Raw genomic sequence first — 24456 nt, forward strand, 5'->3', positions numbered from 1 at the left:
TGTTATACACAGGAACGCACATCACGTTAGACACAGAACGCGCATCGCGTATGAAACAAAATGGCTTCTAAATTCTCAATGTCGCAACTCTTTCTATCTATGGCTCTGGCTAAGTATATCCAGACGCACACGGCGCCCTTCTTTTTCCACTAATGGAGGAAAACTTTATCACCAGAGTGCGTCCGGCCATACGATTCTGCGCTATAATATTGTTGTTGTTCCATGGGCTTAATTGTGTGTTTTATTTGGATAATAGCAACGATTTCTACCTCCGCCAAGGAGGTTATGTATTCACCGTTGTCACTGTCTGGGTACAACTTGTACGAAAGCCTATTAGGGCCACAGAAATATATATTTTTTATGTCGTAATTACCACTTATTATGTCGAAATTTCGGCATACGTGTACAATTTTTTAATTGAGAATTGACAATTAAATACGCGACGACTTGGTAACGAAAGTAGAAGTAGAAGTTTTTTTTAAGTTCAGCCGTACGGGGTGCCCCATTGTTTTGATTCCCACCATGCATTTCGGTGGAACACTTTTTTTCTGTGGAGGTGTGGAGAACTCCATCTTGTGTTTCTAGTATCTTTGGTAAAGCTGTAAAGCCGGAAGTATGTTTGTTTAACGCTTGAATGTTTACTAATTATAATAGACTCAGAAAACTTCACAAAATTTCAATTAATAAATTTAATATCTCTGTTTAAAGCGTAAAATAAGTTATTAACGTACAACCAGAAACAGATAAAATATACCGTACAGACTTTTTCAACAAAAATTCTTAAAAGTGAATATAAAGGTGTGCATGCAGCAGAAAAAAAGGTACTCGAGGCCTTATAACTGTCCATTGATTGACAGACACTTTTCACACCCTTATTCAGGGGACATCCCTATTAAGGGGACACTTTTCCGTAAAAGGAGAGGAAATGTATCTTTTTGTTGAACACCACGGCCAACCCTGCCCCCCCCCCCCCCCATTAAGTGGAAGGGATGGGGAGACTTTGTGCCCTACCCTGTTGAGGGGACACTTAATTTGTTTTTTATTGTATCACAACAACTACAGCAATCTCAAAATAAGAAAAAATCATTCAAATTTATTTACCTTTTGAGCAATAAACCAGAATTTTCGTCCGCTGAAATACAACAAAACGTTTTGGTTACTTGTCCCCTGAATAGGGTTACTCTTATTCTGGAGGCCCTCTATTAAGGGGACACTTTTTTTTAGTTCTGAAGGTGTCCCCTTAACTTTTTTCCTTTTTTAAGCTTATCGGACAGACGGTGCAGCTAAGGTACAGCAGCAAGACGAATTTTGGGAAATACATTAGGCCTACAATAATTTCAGTCGCATAGGCCTACTTTGTAAGTAAATTATTTTATTTTTAATATTAAAACAATAATTTTGGCAATACTGTACAGTAGGCCTATGAATTTTAGGTAAGGTTTTAGTCGTTTGCTTTATTTTCTTAAGTGTGTTGATCATATGAGATGACAAAAAAGTGATATTTCATTTAATTTTATTCTATGGCATAGAAATATGACATTCTGGTTTTTTTTTTTTGTTTTTTTTTTTTTTTTTTTTTTTTTTTTGTTTTTTTTTTTTGTTTTTTTTTTTTTTTGTTTTTTTTTTTTTGTTTTTTGTTTTTTACTTTCTTTGATTGCAATTTCTACGGCTCTGTACAGCAGTAATTTGAAACAGCGCACTCAATTGTTGTAGAGAAAATAAATTCATTAGCCTAATTTACGTTGGTTGTTGTGTTGATTAGTTGGCGGCTGGATTTGACACTAGTGAACAAAAACACCCGCGAAATATTCATAACATGACGATAATATAACAACAGAATACCAACATTTGCAGGTATAAAAGCCCATTTCCTGACATTTCGCTGTGTACTAAAAATAAAAGCTTCTGTGCCTACTACGCCTGGTGGGCCCTAGTTAGGAGGCCCTAATAAGCCTCTATCTAGTTTAAGCCTGGTTAGGCTGGCCTAAAAGAAAGCGAGCCCACCCTCGCTCGGCAGGCTAGGCCTTGGTAGGTAGGCCTAGCTAGCTAGTCTAGCCTAGGGCCTAGCTAGCTAGTCTAGCCTACTAGGGCCTAGAGTAGGCCTAGTTATAGGCCTAAGTCCGATGAACTAGCCGAGGCCTAAGATAAGAAATAATAGAGGCTAGGCTAGACTTCAAAACTTCGAAACTAATATTCATACTTTTTTTTAGTTTTATTACAAGATTTTACATCATAAATAAGTAATTAGGCATAATAGCCTCTTGGCTAGGTTAGGCCTAGGCCCCTACTAGTAGTAGCTAGTAGTAGTAGGCCTAGCTAGGGGCCTCTAGGCTAGGCCTAGTAATGTCAAATGATGGTATATTATTAAACTAGTTAATTTTATTGTATTGTTTGTGTAATATTACTAGTCACTCTAGTCTTAGCCTACGGAATATCCAAACCTGGATTAGACTATGCAGTTGCAGTAACGTTGAAGTAATTGAATGTTAATTCAATTTGATTCCAGACTGTATACTAAAGGCTGTCTGCGTGGGGAATATATCCTCCACGCAAAAATTTGGTGTAGAAATCTGTCATTTCGGAAAATAAGGGCTGATTTCAGCACAGATATTTTTTCGAAAGTTAGGCTTTGACCTAATCTTAAATAAACAATGTATTGCAGTAATTACAATTCTGCACACCTATTTTACTAGAAATCTGTTTATTTTTTTTGCCAAGCATGTTCATGATTTTAAATGTTATAACTATTTATTATTTCTTAATTCACTAATTAATTTTTTAACTCATTTCAGTGAAGTATTATCATTGATTCACCAAGAAATTATAAAGTACAGTAGGTTCTTCAAACCATGGGGAAACTTTCAAGGTCTGCAGTGAGTAAAAGTATCATCATTTGCAAACTGTAGAAATAAAATAATGTAGGCCTAAGTAATTATAATAAAGAAATGAAACTTAAAGATACAAGAAAAACAACAGAGTTTAAAAACAATCATAATTTGCATGACTAAACCATAAAATACCACTGAAATTTATAAAATAAGAAATAAAACAAAATGCAGTCAAAGAACCAGCACTTAGATGCTTACCTACACTTTTGATCCTTGCTGACACAATACCTATAAGTCTTATAATATTATTGCATTTTGTATGCGTTCTTCACAAGAAAAGAAACCATGTGAAAATAATGTTAGTTTCAAAACAGATTTTCTGTGAAATACATCAATTATCTTTGCACTCAAAATAAATTGGCTGTCCTTTCAACATAAAACTAAGGTCTTAAGTAAAAATTTAAAAAATAATTTCTTGTGATGCCAATAAGGATCAACATTTCTGTTATTGTTCAGACTACATAATTAATTTTTATGATATGTATTGACACCTGTGTTTTATCTTTATTTTCAGGTCAAAAATAACAAATCTGGTCAATTGTCCCTGGATAGGTTTTTCGCAAAGGTAGTACATACTACTGTGTGATAATTGGTTTCAATTGGTAGTAGTTTAAATGATGGAGGTGGCAACGATGCATTGGTATTGATGGTGGTGGTTTTGATGATCATTGTAATAATAATAATTATAATGAAAATAATAATTACTTGATATATGTCAAAATCACAAATGCACACCTGTTTAATTACATTTAATGACACACTTTTTTATAAAGTAGGTTTATATTATTATTATTATTTGTATTATTTTCTTATAGCCAACACAAAAGTTTTGTGACTTGGAAATTAAGCCCAAAGTAGATGAAAATGTAGCAGTGAAGAATGCAGATATATCAAAAGTAGAGGATAGAGGTGAGTCTGCTGGTTATTTAGATTTATCATTTATCAAATGTACTTATTATATTACTTATTTATTTTACATTTTTTTAGCAATAATAATACCCTTACTAAATTTAAATCCTTTCCGAGCCACTGGGGCTCATAGGGCTGGAGCTTATCCCCAGTTTCTGTAGTGTGAAGTGGATGAGAGTTGTACTCCCCCTGGACGGAAATAATACCCTTACCCACCGCCAAATCAATGTCATTGCATTCCATGAACAACAAAAAAATATTGAACTATTCCCCAGCAATTTGTGCCAAAAAAGCCAGTCAGCTTGGTAATTGCAGCATGTTCAGGCAAATAATCGTGCGTTAAACAGTAGGGTTATATATTCAGGTTCACCTGTTTTCATAGCATCAGGCCATGTTGACCCTTTTGGAGGGAGGGTAAGTAACATCAACTAGGCTAGGGTCTAGTTATTTTCTCCAGTTCAATTTTTTTTTTTTTTATTTATTTTCTTCCAATTGTAAAACAAACTCCAAAGTTGAATATACAAAGTAACACAAACATATTGTGATTAAAAAAAAAAGAAGAAGAAAGGTTACAAGTGACAAAAAAATTAGAAATGGAGGGAGAAAAGCAGCTCAATTGGAAACGGCATAATAAATTACGACCAAAAAAAATAGTGCAATTTTAATAATTTGAAATTATGTGTTTATTAAGTTTATTAGAAAAAGCTCTGACAAACAGCATTTGTTATTGAGATTGGTACAGTAGGTTTTTCCAGATTTCGGGTTGTTATAATCTGAAACCATGTGAACTGAGTGACGTCATGAACAACTACCAATGGTGCTCAAAATAATTGCTTTCCTCCTTTAGCTTCAGGAGGCAAACCATGGAAAAAAATGTCTGATCGAATTTTCTACATGAAGCTGAGTAGACATAGTTTCGTACACGAACGCTGATTGGTTAGCTCGTCCAATGCATAGCACATGGTTGCTGTTTCACGTACACGAACGCTAATTGGTTGGCTGGCCCAGTGTAGCGCGCACATGGTTTTAGTTTGTCTCAACAGACCCAGAAAACACCACAGCTCTGTTGTTTAGAATATAGGCATGAAGGGGAATTCCCATGTTACACCTTTGTCGTATAGGTAATCTTACAATATTTTCATGTTCTTTAGTTAAATAAAAGATATAAAGTGATAAATTAATACACTAGACACATGGTTTTATTTGAACACTTTATTATGACATTGTAAAGTGATGAATAAAAACACTAAACACATGGTTTTATTCGTAGGCCTAGAGGCTAGGTCTAGCCTAGGTAACATCGTTCGTTCATACATACGTTTATTGGGCGATACGTACGTATTAGGTCTAAGGTTACCACAAATTTAACCTCTATTGTACGCCCTCCGGTCCCTTACCGTACGTAAAATCGAGGTTCCACTGTACAGTAATTGTGAAAGGAAGAATTATGCATCAAAATGTTACTTAAAGGATCGAATGCATAGCGGAGTATACAAATATTGGTTTTTGAATTAAGTTAATACTGTATAATTTCAAAAGATTCAAATTGGATAATAGATGGGAAGAATGAGACAGTTCTATTTATTTTTGCTTGAGTTGAGTTGCTATTTTTTGGATTGGGGCAATGATTTTTAAATTAATAATAACAATTTTACAACTGTGGGGTAACAAAGTTATATTTTTTTGCGCCATGTTTTAACATACAGATTTTAAATGTATGAAACTGGGGGATCAATCAAAAATGGTTTCAGGCATGAAAAAGCATCAAGAGACAAACAACCCAGAGAAGAGTTTAGCGAACGGTATGATGATAAATATTCCAAAATGTGGAGATGATATACCACCAATTCCTGGAGAGAATCCACAAGATGTAGTGGATTCAAAAAGCATCATAGATGGCCAACAAAATTCAGAAATTATGGGTAAGTACAGGTATTGAAATAGTTTCTACAAATATAATTGTTTGTGAATCTGTAAACATAACCATTCCATTTTCTGTTACTGTTGCAATGTCAATTTCGCTAAGGCTCACTTCTTGGATATTCTTGCTACACCTGTAAGTTATCACCAAATGATAGCATAAATGTAAGTAACAAGTATGTTTGTGGGGCAAGCATGTATTCCTGTTCTGATTAGAGGTTTATTATAAATATGAATTACAATCATTATTATCAGTAGTAGCATCATCATCATGATTATAATCTTAATCTTCATCCTTATCATAAATTTCATTTCTATGGTCTTCCCCTTGTGAAATTTTGTAATTTTATATATTTTCCCTGATTATTATTTCATAATTATATATTAATTTTTAATTATATTATTACTTTACAGTTATTCCAAGTACGCCAGATACAGGTGATATGGTGGATGAATTGACACCAAAGACCAGTCAAGGAAGCTCTCTTTACCCAACACACATTGTGCCAGAGACGCCAACAAGCCAAATGAAGTCTTCAAGATTTGCCTCGAGAAGGCACCAAGCTAGACAAGAAAAAGACAAGAAAACTGAAGTGAAAGAGGAAATGTTCCATCTGAATTCTGAACTTGAAAAGGAAAACAAATTAAAGATAATTATTCAAGAGAAGCCTGATGAAGTGAAGTCCTTAATAAGCAAAGAAACGAACAGGAACTCTACCAATGAAAGAGGTATGAAACTTTCACGTGGTTATAAAAAGGCATTAAGAACAAAAACAATGACAGTATCACCAAAAATGACTGACGATAATGAAACAGTTTTGCTTCAACCAGTTCATGATATTTTGAATAAGAAATCTAAAAATAAACGATTATTTTCAAACGTTGGCCTTGATAAGCATCAGGATGCAATTGATAGCAGGAATGATCAAGGAAGCGTAGCATTGAATTCAAATCTTAGTGATGATGACTTCCTTAATGCTGGACTTGAAGAAGTTTTTCAAAAGTGCTCTAAAATGCAAGACCGTCACTCTAGTCGGGTGAGCAATAAGATACCAAAGATTCCAAAGAGAAAGAGTTTTCAAAAGACAGCTGATGTACAGGAAAAGAAATTTGACACTTCATTCAAACCTTTTAAACCGTACTTAAAGAGATCTTCAACCAGAGGAATCTCACCAAATGAAAAAAGAAAACCGTCCAGTAACCATAGAAATCCATTTGCCAAGGAAAATCTTATTAATGATCTGTCAGGAACTTGTGTCAAATCTTTATTTCCTGATATCAAGAGGTCAGAAAATGGCACCTTTTGCATCTGTCCAGAACACAATGTAATGAATGATGACAGTTCAGAAATTGTAGAGGGCAGCAATACAGGTGACTTCAATAACCTAGGTGCTGCTGAAGACAGTAATGCAGATGGTGATGCAGTTGATACAGGTGTTTCAAAAGGCAGCAATGCAGACAACTTTGATGAACTAGATATTGTAAAAGACAGTAATGGTGAATATGTTGATGTAGGTGATGTAGGTATAGTTGAGGGCAGCAATACAGATGACTTAGATGAATCTGATGACTTTTATTGTGCATATTTTGTAAAGGACAGAACTAATGGTGATTTTGTTGATCCAAGTGTTGATGTCGCCACTAGTCTGTTATCTGAACTTCGTAAACATGATATGAGAACACCAATTAAGATGAACACAACCCAAGATGTAAGTTTTTTATATCAGTTATTTTTATTATAATCATGTAGTGTCTCATGATAATATTATCAGCATCATCATTACTTATTACTATTTTTATAATTTTTATTAATACATAATACACATGCTATTAATTATAACTATATTATTATTATTTTTTTTAATGCTCTGCTACCAGATTTTATATTTAACAAAATGTATACACTCAGTTTACTAGATGTATAGAAATAGAATTGCTAATATGTTTTTCGAATTTGTATTCAGATGTTAAGTCCAGCTACAAAGGCATTCTTGGAAAGTATGGATAACAGCTGGTTAGACGAAGAGGAAGAAGTAAGAGTATATTAAGAAATTAGCTGCCTATGATTTTTTTGGCCGAGTGGTAAGGCAGGGGCATCGCTAGCTATAGCCTTAACATCGGCGCTGGTTCCAGCCCCTCCTCATCCATGGTTCGGTTGGTAGAACCAAGTCTTTTTGGATAAGGAATTTAAATGGAGGTCCAGTGTATACATCTGGCTTGTGTGCACTTTAAAGAACTCATTGCATCAAGAGTAGGAGGTCACCCCGACGTTATGGTTCATTTCAGTCGAACTGTGGTCTTCAGCACAAGAAGCAGCTACAATACCTCTCAGTCAACCATTCAGCTTTGTAAAGGCTGCAGCAGGAATTAATAATTAAATATGAAAATGTGAAAGATAATAGCGAAATTTTACAGCTCTAAAACAAAACCTTGAGTTTCCTAATTCACTTCTACATTCAGGAAGACTGAAAGATCCAGCCGTACTGCTTCTAGTTTGATATGAATGTGTATCTTTAAGTATGCGGCTCCACTCTCTCTCTGGGTCAGGTAGCCCCAAGTTGTGCTCGCCATCTCTTTCTGTCAGGTGCCAAATGAGTTGCACCAGTTTTATGAGATTTATATTATGTAGTAAATCTGGGCCCATATAGAAAGTGGAACTGTTGGTTGTTAATGAGCAGGTTCCCCTGTATTACTGAGAAGTATATGAATAAATATGTATGTTTTAATATTGCAGGAATCAGCAATGTGCACTGATCTAAGCAAGAGTTTTAGCGCCCTCTCTCCTTTCAAAAGTCAGCCAACTCAGGCCAATCGGCAGCCAGAATTCCCTGACCTCAACCGATATGTCATCATGCATGTTGATGAGGAAAACTTGTAAGTTTTACCACCTTTCTAGAAACCTTGGTGGGTGAGGTATGGGGAAGGAAGAGCTACTCTGCCGGACACTTTGGCTTAAGAGAGTATGAAACAAGTATTGTGTTTCAATATTTTAATCTTTATTTGGTCATCTCAAAAAGTACTTCCTTAAACATGTATTGCTTGTGATGAGCTGGTCTTTGTTTTAACAGTACTGTAAGTACTTCATCCTTAAATTTATCTGTAATATCTTTTTAAGCTTGTTTAGTTTTCTTTGTTTAATTTTTTTTTTTTCTCATTTGCTTAATGTGTTAAGTTTTGATTTGCTTGCTTTGTTTTCCATTGGACATACCGTTACTTACGAGTGTCACTGTTGTAAAAGTGTCGTTTCCAAATAAAGAATATAATATATCCAATTCCCACTATCACCCTCTTAACTATAAATTTTAACTTTTAACTTTTGTGCTATATCTAATTTAGCTTTATTATTATTATTATACTTCCCCATCTGAAAAAATGGTCATGCCTCACTGTCACAATTCACAATCTTCTCATCTTTTTCCACAGCAAAAATTCCAGTTTCTTCTCTTTGGCCTTCCTTACTCCCTTCTGAAATACATATTATTGGGATTTAAACTTTGTTTTTCCTTTTTATTTAATTACAGTGAAAAGGTTGTGCATGTCAGGTCTGTATTAGATAATACATTGAAAGAGTGTAGACTGACAGGAATGTGGTAAGTAATAAAAACATAATATAAAGTTCTTTTATAGTAAGAATGAATTCTTGCTGTAGAATGCTACTCTAGTTGGATGTGTTAAATTTCTTTTTAATTACATTATATATATTATTGGGATAAAGTATATAAAGCATTATATAAAAAACCGGAGTTGTTACTATATGTAAAAGTAACATCTTAAGAAGCTTGGCACTCCCTGTGCCCGACGATTGTCGGCCAACTCGATTATATGGAGAACACAACTAGGTGCGCACAACGGATTGTTTTTAATTATGATCCATTTGAATGCCATCGACATTCAGCAGACAGCGTGTGCATATACATTTTAGATAATAATTTCGCATCTTGTACATATTACCAAGACCTCAACATGCTTTATATTATTTCCCTGCGCAGCAGAACAAATGCTGTTGAAATGCATAATCATCTTTCCTGGGAGGTTTCCATAATGTTGCAGCTAATTATTGCATTTAAACCTACCTGGTACCCGCTTAGAGAGAAAATGTGCATATAATTCCTTGCCCAAGGATAGTAGAAAATAGGCAGATTGACAATTGAACTTATGACCTCAAAGTTGAGAGATGCAGTTGCAAATACTTACATTAACTGCTTCCACACCGTTTGTTGATCGCAAAGAATAATCTATATAGAATTTAATAAATCTTCATTAAGTTTCAAATTCAAATTTATTCATTCATCATCATGAAACTGTTAAAATATATGTATAAAATACTTATACAATGGTGAAATGGACAACCAAAAAACCAATCAAAATAGCTTGTACAACAAGGTGTTCTAACTAATAAGAAATAACATAATGTCAAATTAGAATGCATAAAAATTATCAAAAAATATCAAATGTGTATTTAATACATAAATCAAAATAAATAAATAAGTGAATACAATCAACAAATGATTAAATATATAAATGCTTTGTTTCCTAAATGATTTTTCTTGATATTGATTATGTGTTAACAGGAATCAAACGCCGCTACATGAGGGCATGTTGGTTGCTATCCATGGAACGTTTGACGCGTCCAATCACATCGTCATTAATCAAAATGATAACTTCATTGTAGTTAAACCTGACATGCTGCTAACAGGCACTGCAATATCCGGTAGCATACGGTGTAAGAGAAGGTACTAGTCCATCCAAAACAAAATCTTTGCCTAAAAAGCTTAATACTTGGTGCTTATTAGAGTGTAACACATGTTACGTGTGAGGTAAAGGAAGATGTTAACAGTAAACAACAATAATAATAATAGATATTCCCTTTCCGTGTTGCCAATGAATAGTTAATGGTATCATTATCAAATAAAGTAAATAAAGTATAATTTTAATTATCATTTAAATTTTAATTTTTAAGTGATTAGTTACATAGTATCAGATTTGTAATAGAACAGATTAAGGAAGTTATTTGCCTACAGTGGCTGAGCTCCTAGTACTGATGCATCAGAAAGCTATGATGATCCATACAATGATAGAAATCGATATTTGCAATGGGGAAATAAGATATAACTATGATTTTGAGGCTGTCTGAAAGTGAGAATTGGTTATAATTTGATAGCCAGTAAAAGTGCAAATAGGTAGTTAAAAATATAAATATCTCTAAAGTTACTGTTGTTTGTTATTTACAGGTCTGTTTTACGTGAGAGGTTTAAGGTAAGCTTTGGTTTTAATTTTTTTTATACAGTGATTGAAAAGAAAGCACGAAAATTATAGGTATTGTAATTATTAATATATATGCATATTGTGATTTTTTGTGATTATTATATATGCATTATATATTTATGTAGTTTTTAATTATTGTTATTCTTATGTATTAAGTTTGATCATGATTTCTGAAGTAGACACTTAATGACTGATGAAACAGTAAATTATCAACAATCTTGAACTATACTGTAATTATAATTTATTCTTATTAAGCAAACTATTAATAATTTTAATGAAGGTGGTTATTATTTATTAAACTGTATAGTATCCATTATTTATTTTGTCTTTTATTTAGGGAGCAGATTCTTCCAATAAGGCTATGTTATGTGGAACAATTCTTCATGAAGTATTTGAAAAGGTTGGTAGCAGGGCATTGATACGCTCAGTTATTAATACTGTATATAATAAAAATACTCTATCTTGCCATGCCCTTATTGATCTTAATTTATGATTTCCTTATAGACTGTCTATCTATGTTCAGTCAATAGCAGTCAAAGATCTTATAATAACAAAAAGAACAAATAGAAGCATTGAAGTACATGTAGGCCTACTTGTTTTGAGGGAGAGATTGTCCGACTTGTTACCATGGTTGTTACAGAATTTTAGAAATCTTGAGATGCACTATTAATTTAGTTATAAGATCTTTGTTTTCAGTGTTAAAAAGTAATTATTTTTGCAAGAGGGCACCCTACATCTTCATATTATAGCGCACTGCAATGCTAGTTGGACCAAAAATATATGATGTGTTTTCCTTTATTTAAACATTTGTTATAACTTTTCTCATAACAGCTTTAAAATGTCCAAGGCTTCTCTTGGCATCAGAATTCTTATTATCTGGGTACCACCAGGGCATTCCCCCAAATTCTGATAATGCCCTTGCGACCTTACTTGCCTCTGTCAGAAATATTCTGTTGGCTAATTTTGTCCCCTGAATGGATACTAGTTCTTGCACTGTCTTTGTTTAACCCTAACACAATGTATGTTATCTGTCTTTAACCTGTCATTCCAGGTTAAAGACTCTCAATATAGGTTACAAACTGCCAACTTAGGTTACAAATACAGAAACTAACATTTATAAACTACTAGGAGATTTATTTTTTGTGTCACAGGCTATAAGCAAGAGAACATTCACTAGAGAATTACTGGAGGCTACAGCAATGGAGGTTTTGATTACACCGGCTATAATGAACGATATGTAAGTTGTATTTGGAGTTCATTTGGAGGCATGGAATGATAAGGCTGCATCATGAACAGCATCATTATCATTACTGTTGTTTTTATCATCATTATTACTAATAATATTGTTTTTTTTTGTTGCTGTTTTTACTACCATCTTTACCAATATCATTAATATCATTAATTTTGTTTTTATTTTAATTAATTTTAATCATTAATCATCATCTGTAATAAATAAAAGTGCTATTTTGTATTGTATCTTCTAATACCTTAATTTTGTTTGTAGGTTTAAAATAGGTCTCGGTGACCAGGATGTACTTGACGTGGTGGAGGAATACATCGGCCCAATCACAGCTTGGGCTAACAAATACTACTGCTCCATTCCAAAGAAGTCCTCATCTGTTGATGTCAAATTGTGAGAAGAAAATGTTTTCTGAAACCATTGTGTAAACATCTTAATTTAAGCCAAGCTTTCAACCATTTTAAAAGTATTGTCTAGATTTGTTCTATTTTAATATAAATATCCTTTTGAATATTTTATCAAGCAATGGATAAATATTGATATTTTTTTATTTTTGCAGCCCTAATGAGATGAAGGCATCCAAAAGCTCCATCTGTGTTTCTGACCTGAAAGATATTGAAGAAAATGTCTGCTCACCTCGCTGGGGCATCAAGGGAAAAGTTGACTTGACAGTTGAAGTAAAGGTAATAAAGATAACAGTGTATTATTATGTTTATTATACTGTATTTTCAGACACAAGAATGTATGGCCCAGCACTCATCAAGGCAATGCTCAACAGGAAACCGTTTTCCAACCTCATCACATAAGTGAATGAACAAAGAAGAATATTTATGTAATTCAGATAAGAAAAATGAAATGTTACTCAAATCTTTAATTTCTGCATTACAAATTAATTTATGTATTAAAGACAGGGTACACTATTTTAACTATTTAATATAATGTAATCAATAGAATCTTATATTTTTTAATAACTGTAATATTACCAATAGTACATACATGCCAAGTAGGAGGTAGTTAGAGACTTAACAGGAAATAAACCCAATTGGGTCGAGGGCCCACCTTGGGCCCCGAAAAATGTTGGATGCTCTGTTGTGCACTCTGAAATAGATCTCTAGTGCTTAAATAAAAATGACGTAATGTATAGCACCATCAGTGTTAGTTTCCTACTTGGATAACACACATGCGTAACTCTATTGTTTACGTCACTGATCGATCCTTTTCGCAATGCAATTGTAGCTAGAATAGGAACGATAGAATTTTCGATGATTCTAGGCCTGATAAACTTTAGAATTGCAAAGGTCTCGTGTATTTCGATATAAAAAGTTTGGGTTTAATAAGATAAAGCTTGAGATTAGTAGAAAAGCGTGAGATTTTTGGTGAGTGACTTGAGAGCTTGATGTTTGGTCGAAGAGCATGAGGCTCACGCCGGATGCGTGAGACTTGGTAGGTATGATAGTAATATAGTATAGTATTAAATGAAAAATACAAAAATGTATCAAACGCATCATCAATCATTGCTATTATAAGGGCTAGTGCAATGTATCCGTAATATATCTGTGCTGCCGCTGGACTGTGGCCAAAGCAGGTCCCCAGGAACCCAGCCAAAATTTCCAAATTCAAATACAGGTATTTGGAATTGTTCAAAAAAGGAATTCATTTTTTATATAGTTTTACATTCAAAATGATTAATTATTCATACTGGACTGCCACAGATGGTCATGAAATAATGGATAGATGTTCTCAAATGATTATAAATATGGCAAATACTTGGACTCAATACTTCATTATATAGATTCACCGTGAGAAATCTCAACCAAGACAACAAACACTTACACTCCCTCTTGAGTTGAAGACGGGAAGGGAAACAAATTCCATTGAGCACAGGACTCAAGTAAGTTGTAATTATACTCAATAGTTGTGACTCTTTAAAAAATAAATAGCTTTAAATGATTTATTTTAATAATAATATTAATATTGTAGGGACTTATAACGCACATTTTGCCAATGGATGCAAACTGCTTGCTGTGTTTTATTATTATTCAGTTCGGATCCGTAATTTGGCAAACCGGCACTCCAGTTGTGCTTGCAATTTAATGTACACACACACTAATCATTCAAAGCCACATCAGTCATAACCATTTAGAAGAGACAAACATAGGTAGAGTGCACTAATGAAATTCCAAGTGAAGGTTCCAACCTCTGCCCTCAAGTTTGACGGACTGAGATGCAATCACTGCGTGACCGCCCCCACAGATCCTTGTTTTAAACTAAACCAATACAGACTTCCACTCTAAACCTGTCTTATGGTTTTATATTTTTACTCTCTGTAGTTATTGCTATACAGCTTTCTTTTGAGTGAATTGGGTTCAAGTAGTGAACTTGGATTTCTTCTGTACCTCAAAACTGGTTCCATGATTTCAGTTCCGGCAGCGCACATGGATAAGCGAGGTAAGATCCAACTCTTAGGCATCCAAGTCTCCTAACAGCGTGGACATTGACACTGGAACTATCACACACTCCTGGATTCTTGGAATCGGATTACAGTAAAGGTCTTCTAGATTTCAACAAATTCTCAAGAGATAACTGATTGTTGACTTTATTTTCTCTTTTCATATATTTACAGGTTTTTAATTATATTTTTTTCAAAATTTATGCCAATGTTTCAAAACCTTGATTTCCCTTCCATGCTAAACATAATGTAATGTTTTGTTCTAAAGTGGTTATTTCATTATTTTTATCATTGTATTATAATGTAATCCTTTCAGAAAAACAACTCATGCTTCACTCCCCACATTGAAATTTGACATTTTGACTTTATTGATAATATTGTGATACTTCAGTAAACATTCTACCCGATATGGACCTTCTCCATTTGAAATCTATATAGGTAAAGGTAGGACAATAACTCATAATTAACAGCTTAATTGTACTGATTGGCTTATGGACGTGGTCCATGTATACCTAGTCAGGCTCCGTAGAGGCACTTATAGTAGTTACATGTTCACATCATTCCACGACAAGGTTTGAAATGGATTGTTGCATCAGGGTAGCCTCCTGCTCATCCGAAAGATGCAATAATGTGTTGCACACAACCTAGACGTGTACACTATACTTGTTCTGCCAATGAAAGCCTGAGCGAGAAGCATTTCCAACCAGTGCCAATTTTAAGGCTGTAGTTAGCGTCACCCCTGCCTTACTGCTCCGCCACTCCATTTGCCATTTCATGGAATTAATTCCTGTAAAAGGTCGAAAAATTAGTATATTGTATTGAAACTGTTTTTAAATATAACCAGTGAATCTTATCTCCCTCTCTAGAATTGATTAATCTTCGGAACCAGTTAGCTTACTACATCTCACAAGCACCAAGCAAAGGTGACAATGAGGAAGACTGGCAGTTACCTGGTCTACCAGAACCAATCCAAGAAACCTTCACCTGCACCAGGTGCTCTGAGCTCCATCACTGTGCTCTTCTACACAGGTAAATATAAAATCCATGAATGGATGAATCAAACCACATTTATTAGTTACACACTTTCTAAATCATCCATCGGCATACTGTGTTTATATTTATGTACTAATTAACTGTATTCACTTCAACAAAACTGTATCATTTTTAATTTAAAGTTAGGTATGTATAAATACTAAAACAAAAACTATAATACAGGTCTCACTCCAGTTTAAGACCACTTTTGTGACTGGGGTTTCCATGGTGTTTAGCAGCGTTGGTCTCTAATTAGATTAATAAAGATAAAAGACATTTGTTAATTTGAGACCAGAGAAAAGTGGTCTTTAATTGGAGGGGTCTTTAATTAGAGGGAGACCTGTATTTTATATAAATTATGAAATTAATATTAAGCTTATTATGACAAATTTATTTAATCACTAATGTTGATAATGGTTATAATTGGAAGTAATAATATAATTGAACAAAATTTATGATGAGGCTTGGAGTGTGAAATTTTTTTAGTCGTACGAAAAAAATATGGTTTTGATTTGATTGCAGGAATCTAGGATTGGAATATGATCATGTTAAATAATAAGCTACAGTGCACTAATAGTTATGATGGTGATGATGAAAATGATGACTAATGAAAATAATAACGATGATGAGGATGATATTTTTAATGACGATGATGGTAAAAATTATTATGATGACCAGTTATGATGATGATGATAGCAATGATGAAGATTATGATAATGATGTTAATAATACTATAATAGTAATAGATATGAAAAACAGATTGTCTATATTCATTCATTATAATTATGATTGTGGGTTTAAAATGTTTTGTCCTCCCTGTTTCAGACTGGAGCAAAATCCAATAACTTTAAATGAAAACATTGCCAGTCACTACCAAGCGCAACTTGAACATTTAAAAGACTACGAACTACAGTACTTTAGAGATTGGTTTCTCATGTGTATGCTAGAACATACTGCAGCAGAGGAAAGAAAAATTAATAGTGAGATGTGGATGGTAGATGCTTGGACACGGTAACATTTAATACTAGGATATTTTATCTAATTATTTTAAGAAAGAAATTAATGATAATTTTTTTCATCTATAGTAAATTATTTTGTTCAAGTATGTAACTGGTAGTTGATCATTCCAATGCGCTGATTACTAGGTGCAACATCATTGAATGCCACGATGGTGTAATATTGCGGGAGTGATACAGTACGTGCAGTGAACCAACCCTGAGGTCGGAGGCCTAAACTTTTGATGCGAATCTCAGCTGTGTCTTTGGGCAAGGCACATTACCTACGAATGTCTCTGCTGTGAAGTGTGGATTTGCAGCAGTGGTGCCAGCGGGGAATCATGGACAGTTCCCCTGTTGACAGTCTGACACCACAAGGTCGTCGGAACAAAAATATGAATTTGCCTATAAGGTTATTTTGATTGTCAAAAACAGATATTTTGGTCTAAACTCACAATTTTTGGGCATACAAAGCCACAAGAACTCTCCCCATGAAGACCAGCATATATTTATTATATTATATTTATTTATTTATTATTTATATTCATTAATTTTTACTTCAAAGAAAAACTGGGTGTACTACTACCGGGTGTACTACTACTGGGTGTACTACTACCGGGTGTACTACTACCGGGTGTACTACTACCGGGTGTACTACTATGTCTCATAGAGATTTTTAATGTTTCAATTTGTTTTAGAGAGAAGCGAGATCAATGTTACAGTGGAATGCTACTGACCAATTGCAGGCCTGGTGACCGTTCTGGTCAATATTTGCTGACTTTTAAAAGAAAACCACTTCACCACAGGTAAACTCATCATCTGAAAATATAATTTTCTGATGGTTATAGATGCAATTGCTATCTTGTCATCTAATATTTTAAATAGATAGTGAATCACATAAGAGACTTAATTGTATTTTGTAAACATTTTAATATCAATGTGAAATGTAAATGTGATTTTATCAATCATGGTTCCAATCCCTCCTCATTAATTTCCTTCTTCATGTTTATTTAGATATTCAGTAAATCCAAAATATGTATCTACTTGCAAACTTAGGGGAACATGAACATTCATTGGGCAGATTTTAAATTGTGGGAGAGGGTAAAACATTAAAGCAGATGAATTTATAACATAATTTTTTTATGGCTGGTGTTAATCCATGAGATGTGTTTATATTTTCAGCAATATACCCCTATCTAGTGTGCAAATGGCTGTGGGTCAGAGGTTAGCGGTAACTAAGGAGAAGACAAAAGAAGTAGCAATATGTGTTGGATTCATGGTAGAGGTTACCTGTGATAAAGTTGTCATAGCAAGTGACAGGTCTGTATACAGCCTGTTATTTCTTTTTTCACCATGTAGCAGTTGGCATTTTTCAAAGAAACTTTATGCATAAATCAATATTAAATATGATGGCGACATCATCATAGAGGTTCAATTACAGTTGTTTATATATGCCAAAAGCTACTGTAAACTCAAAATTCAAAAACCAGTACACTATTTGTGACAGGCTGTAGTAATATTCGGCCTATTAGAATAACCCACTACTCTAATATTAACTCAGCGTTTTCATCATGATCTTATTAAAGATCACGATGGCAATGTTGTTTAAAGAGGATAACTACAGTGGCTCAGTAACATGAGTTTTTGTAAAACAAAAAATAAACAATTTTTAACTTTTATTTTTATATGTGTTGATTGCCTACACAGGAAGCATGGGTGGGTTATTAATTTCCAGTGATAATTTTCTTTATAATAATAGTGACCCAATATGACATTGTAGTAACCCATATTCTGAAATAGTAGTCTATCCTAAAACATCCTGAACAATGAAATAGTAACCCAGGAAGCTGTAAGAAGTACTGTAAATTCAATTGTATATGTATTTTCTCAACTTGACCAGTTTTTGTGTGAACATGTCACTAGTGAAAACAAAATGATGTGTGATGAAGGGATGCTGACTGAATTAGACACTATTTTTTGCAGAGCAATGAAGATGAGCGACACAAGTGCTGTATATCGCCTTGACAAGGATGATAGTTACAACAGTATGGCATCTAGTTTGGTTAATCTTGCAAACTTTATGAGGAATGATGCATTTAGGTAATGCTTTTTATCTTATCCAGCTCTAATATTTAAGCATCAAGTTTTTTTTTTTAATTTTTGTATACGAAGCCATCAATCAACAAGCATGAATTGTTTAGTAAAGTACATTTTTTTAAATTGTTTATTTCAGTTTTCATTTACGTCAGCTTGTATTGAACAGGGAGCAGCCAATCTTTAAAGAAAATACAATCAGTCTGCCAGTCACTGCTCAAAAACAAGGTAAAAAAAAACTTATAGTTGTATAGTTTTAATTATAATTCAATCAATCAATTCTTTTTATTTCAGACACTTTCCATATCAATTTACAAAACATATATGATTCAAAAAATGTAACTGCTACAAATTAAAGTCAGAAATAAACGATAAGTTTATTATCAACTAAGCAAATTTTGTCAACCAGACTATTTCTAGCTCAAATTTTTCAATCACGATTTAAAGAATTCAGTGCATAAATTTAAAAAAATAACATATTTGAAGGGAGTTTGGATCATTAATAAACATCTTAATGTAATAGGTTAATAGGAGAATAAACAGTGCAAATTATTAGACTTTTTTTATATATAGTCAGTTCATAAAAACATAACTGAATTTTGTTAACATATTCATAAAAGAATGGGATACCACATGAGACAAATCTAGACCATAGATTAACACAGTACATAATTTAAGTAGTACTGAACCAAGACAAAATGCATTTATAACAAATCAAGCACCTTTGGACCACATTCATAAGTAGTGTACTTGTGAGACACAACACCTAGTGTTGCTTTTGTTGGTTCAATTCTGGGATACCAGTGTAGCCTCTGTTGTCCCTCATTAATAGGTTATGGTTATGGTAGTGTACTGTTATGGCACACAACAGCTAGTGTAGCTAATTGATTGAACAACATAGAATAATGGCACCATACTACAGTATATGCACACTTTTCCTCTAGTAAATAAAATCATAGACGCTTTAAACCAAGACCAAAGGTGTGTGATTGACAAGGTGTTGAGGAGTGAAGACTACACTCTTGTTGTTGGTATGCCCGGTACAGGTAAGTGATAATTTAATTACTTATTTAGGTAATTATTTACTTATAGTGATTTATTTCTTATTTTAACTAGGATACACCTGAGGTTTGCCCCAACATTCTTAAAATAATACTTTAGCCGTTATATTTTTTTCATATATTTCTTTATAGGTAAAACCACCACCATTGTAGCATTAGTAAGAATATTGATGCATTATGGGCTATCAGTGTTGTTAACAAGCTATACCCATTCTGCAATTGACAATATCCTGTTGAAACTGTGTAAGCATGATGTAAAGTTCATTCGTTTGGGTCGGTCTCTCAGCATCCACCCTGACATAAGATGCTTCTCGGAGGAAACTGTTGCAGTGCAGGCTAAGAATATTGCGAACCTCACACATATTTACAATACAGTGGTAGGTTTAATTGTTATATTTATATTTTAATTGAGATAATGCTAGAGCTGTAGCAGTGTCTTGTATTCCAATCCCAGGGCAGTGACCACACCACAGACTATCCGATGAGAGATCAAAGGCCCCTGACAGGGGCTCCGACCCACTTTAGTCCATCATGTTGGAGCTGAGGTGAGCAGGTCATGGTGTGTTTGCAACCCCAATAAACTACATACTGCCAAAAATGCTTCCTTATAGCTGAGAACTGCTACCTATAGTGGCTAGAATTCTGATTTCAGGGTTCTCTTAAAAGGTGGTAGCCACTGTACAATATGTACTCTAAACCATGGAGATCCTTTCAGACCTCAGGATCCTGCTCTCTCTGAGTTTCACTTAGAATCCTGAAGTACAAGTTATGATAAGTACATGCTCTTTAAGATGAGGCGTTTAATCTGTTGGCCTCAAAAGCCCATGTGCACGTTAAGGAATACATTAAACTATTTACAGCTCACTAATAAATCTACACCCAGGATTTTAAATGGGCACCTGGTAGGAGGTGAATTAGTAGTGCTGATTACACGCATAACCAGGAATACTCCCCAGGGAGCGGAGGTCAATGCACGTCATGTGTGATTGTTTCTGTATCCAATGACCAGGGAAAAAAAGTGCATTGAGCCGTTTTCTGGATGTGTGTGTCCTTAAAAACAATAATAATAAATGGACCCCACTGGAAACTCTTTAGTCTCTTGACTCCTGGTTATCTTTTCTATGTTTCACACTAAAAAGTATCCTAACTGAACGACTACCAATCCTAAACTCCAATCCATATTTGAGAATATCATTTTTTTTTTTCCAGCCTGTTGTGGCTACCACATGCTTAGGGTCGAAACATGCTATTTTCTCCAAGCGAAAGTTTGATGTGTGCATTGTGGATGAGGCATCACAGATTAGCCAGCCCGTGTGCCTTGGACCCTTGCTACATGCTGCCTGCTTTGTATTGGTTGGTGACCACCATCAGCTTCCACCACTTGTTCAGAGTAAACATGCAAAGTATGTCACTTTTTTATTGGTAAATGGAGCTTACATGCCAAAACTAACATCAGTGACAAAAACATGAAAATTGCCTTTTAATATAATTTATATTCTCCACATTATAAGCTTTAAAATGATGGGACATTTACTGGCATCAATTTACTGTAAAAGTATTATGACTCCTTTGTTCCACAGTATATCATACTGTCATATTCTCATGCTATTTACTCAGTTTAACAATTAGCGACCGTATTGCTGGTTTGGGGTGGTAAGCCTCAAATTTATTAATAGAAAATGATTTAATTTTTATAATAGATTTCAAGAGATTACTTAATCCCTGAGTTAATGTTTTTTTTTTTGGTTATCCAATAAAAAGTTATAAAATATTATTTTACCTCGTTTTTTAGCAAGCCTACAATATTAGTGTTGCTCAAAATGTGAATCATGAGAGACAAATCTGGGTTTATTTCCCTCTTGTTGACATGTTGTTGATATGAAGTGCATAGAGCCAGTAAGTGCAATAAATGCTATATGTCGCATTTGGACATAATTTTTTAAGAGCCTCACTGTAAATAGAGATTATATTTTGGCTTATGTGCTTATTTGGTTTGAACATGACAGAATGCTCAATAAATTTAGAATAGGTTTTTGCATGATTAAACAAAAAAGCACTATATTCATTCCTAAAAGGATTATATGATTATTAGTACTGTAGATATATCATACAAGAATTGATTTCACTTTGATGTACTCACATGTTGTCATAATTATGATTGTTTAAAATTAAAATAAACTTATCTCATATACAGACTTCTAGGAATGGACACAAGTTTGTTCAAACATTTAGCTACAACTCAGCCCGACGCCACGGTATCCTTAACGCTGCAATATAGAATGAACTTTGACATCATGAAGCTGAGCAACATACTGGTGTATGAGGGCGCACTTCAGTGCGGATCAGATGAAATTGCAAGGTCTCAGCTTGTTTTAACCAAGTGGGATGAATACAGAAATGTATGAATTTAAGTTTCTAAATATTTTAAATTAGGAAAATATAGTGATAGAATTTTGTTAGCCATCTTGTATTAGAAACAGAAGTCTATGACTTTAAGCTTGATTGAAATAAATCCTATGTCACTGAAAGTGCTATTATTCCCATTACATACTGAAATACATATATTATTTGTATTTTTTCATCAGGTGCATCTTAGAAGTTCCCAACCAAAATGGCTGCTAAAGTTGGTTGACCCAAAATCTACTGTCCAGTTCTTGAACATGGATGATGTAAGAATACTCTGTCCTAGTTTACATATGGTTTTGTTAACCTATTTACAAAAGCTTGGTTTCCATACACGCTATCGCCGACAGCTCTCAGTGATGCTGATTGCTCGTTCGAATCGGGGGAGCGTTCTCGATTGCGTCAGGGACTGCTACGCAGTACAACGATTGCACTAAAAACACTGCAGCGAAAGTGAAAACACTGTAGCGAAAGTGAAAACACTGTAGCGAAAGTGAAAACACTGTAGTGAAAGTGAAAACACTGCAGCAAAAGTGAAAACACTGTAGCGAAAGTGAAAACACTGTAGCGAAAGTGAAAACACTGTAGCAAAATTAAAAACACTGCAGCGAAAGTGAAAACACTGTAGCGAAAGTGAAAACACTGCAGCGAAAGTGAAAACACTGCAGCGAAAGTGAACACACTGCAGCGAAAGTGAACACACTGCAGCGAAAGTGAAAACACTGCAGCGAAAGTGAAAACACTGCAGCGAAAGTGAAAACACTGCAGCGAAAGTGAAAACACTGCAGCGAAAGTGAACACACTGCAGCGAAAGTGAACACACTGCAGCGAAAGTGAAAACACTAGTAAAAGTGAAAACACTAGTAAAAGTGAAAACACTGTAGCGAAAGTGAAAACACTGCAGTGAAAGTGAAAACACTGCAGCGAAAGTGAAAACACTGTAGCGAAAGTGAAAACACTGTAGCGATTGCTTTTTAAAGTAAACAAGTAAAAAAAAATTAAATGTTTTGCTACTTAGGTTATGAAGGAGGGTCAAAGTTCAGGTAGCACCAATCAAAATGAAGCAAATGTCATAATCAAACTGGTAGATGCCCTACACAAGGTAAATCTTACAGAGCAATGTTTTATGGTATTACTACGTGCTATTAAAAATGCACATTGAGGGCAGCAGAGTAAATTTTAACCACAGAGATAGAAGAGGCAGAGTAGTATTTTAAAAGAGATAGTTTTTATCTTTAGTTATGCAGTAAGGGCTTCATGGGAATAGATTTTATTTTTTTGTTTCCCATCCCTTAAATACACCCTTGTGCAAATGTATGAATCTCCCTTCTTTTGTTTTCTTGTTTTTGTAATTTGGTTTCTGAATTTGATTAAACCTAACTCTACATTAAATTAACATTTATTACTTTGTTTTAGTGTGGTTGCAAGGGCTCAGGGATAGGTGTTGTGTCCCCATACAGGAACCAATGTTTATTAATAAAGTCTATGCTAGCTGGCCTAGCAATAGACACTTCAAAATTGGAGGTAAACACTATAGACAAGTATCAAGGAAGAGATAAGGAAGTGATAATTGTGTCCTTTGTAAAGGTTTCTACACAGGTTAGTGTTCATTTGAGTTGTTTTACTGGAGTCAAATTACATAATATTTTTTAATATAAATATTTGATATCCAATAACCGATAACAGGTCTCCCTCCAAGATCACAATTGGGACTTGTGTTTTCCTTGTCTTCAGTATAGTAGCTTTGGTCTTTAATTTAAAATATATAAATATAAAAGATAGGCATTCATTTGGGACTGCAGAAAGGTGGTCTATAATTTGAAGTTGTTTTTTAATTAGAGGGGACATTTAATTACAATTCTTGTATCAATAATTGGGCCCCTTGGATCACTTTACGAGAAATTGTCAGTCACAATTGATTTTGAAAAGTTTTTTTTATTTTTTTGTTTGTTGTAGCCTATTTTTATCTCTGTTTCCTGATTGTATTTGTGTGAAGTATTAAAACAGGCTTTACGCGCTGGTATTGATGTAAGGTTGTTTTATTACAAACAGAAAAAATAAAGAAGAAAAGGAATTCACTGTACTGTGAACGCAGAAAGGCAACAGGTTTTTTGATAACCAGGACATAAAATTTTACAAATTGTGTCAGTTCATTTTTAAATGATTTAATGAATACTGCAAATAAAACATGGCCACAGGT

General features: G+C 34.1%; 1 protein-coding gene across 1 annotated transcript in view; it reads left to right on the plus strand.

Moving 5' to 3' along the window:
* Positions 1 to 1754: 1754 nt before the first annotated feature.
* LOC117107259 (DNA replication ATP-dependent helicase/nuclease DNA2-like) overlaps positions 1755 to 24456 on the plus strand; it is a gene marked incomplete in the record, with an annotated part of 24091 nt that continues 1389 nt past the window's right edge. The window contains 30 exon segments of the mRNA XM_033248885.1: positions 1755 to 1854; positions 2793 to 2873; positions 3403 to 3453; positions 3704 to 3797; positions 5504 to 5719; positions 6132 to 7426; positions 7682 to 7750; positions 8452 to 8591; positions 9239 to 9307; positions 10289 to 10450; positions 10949 to 10973; positions 11320 to 11382; positions 12134 to 12219; positions 12487 to 12615; positions 12782 to 12905; positions 14015 to 14113; positions 14553 to 14670; positions 15538 to 15700; positions 16529 to 16714; positions 17397 to 17504; positions 17881 to 18018; positions 18682 to 18798; positions 18932 to 19020; positions 19737 to 19838; positions 19986 to 20230; positions 21063 to 21256; positions 22048 to 22252; positions 22439 to 22522; positions 23275 to 23358; positions 23673 to 23855. Of these exon segments, the coding sequence (XP_033104776.1) occupies positions 2850 to 2873; positions 3403 to 3453; positions 3704 to 3797; positions 5504 to 5719; positions 6132 to 7426; positions 7682 to 7750; positions 8452 to 8591; positions 9239 to 9307; positions 10289 to 10450; positions 10949 to 10973; positions 11320 to 11382; positions 12134 to 12219; positions 12487 to 12615; positions 12782 to 12905; positions 14015 to 14113; positions 14553 to 14670; positions 15538 to 15700; positions 16529 to 16714; positions 17397 to 17504; positions 17881 to 18018; positions 18682 to 18798; positions 18932 to 19020; positions 19737 to 19838; positions 19986 to 20230; positions 21063 to 21256; positions 22048 to 22252; positions 22439 to 22522; positions 23275 to 23358; positions 23673 to 23855 (4662 nt within the window).

Source organism: Anneissia japonica, unplaced genomic scaffold (assembly GCF_011630105.1).
Source record: "Anneissia japonica isolate Jap-2015-1 unplaced genomic scaffold, ASM1163010v1 scaffold211_len1577895_cov191, whole genome shotgun sequence".
Classification (NCBI taxonomy): Eukaryota; Metazoa; Echinodermata; class Crinoidea; order Comatulida; family Comatulidae; genus Anneissia; species Anneissia japonica.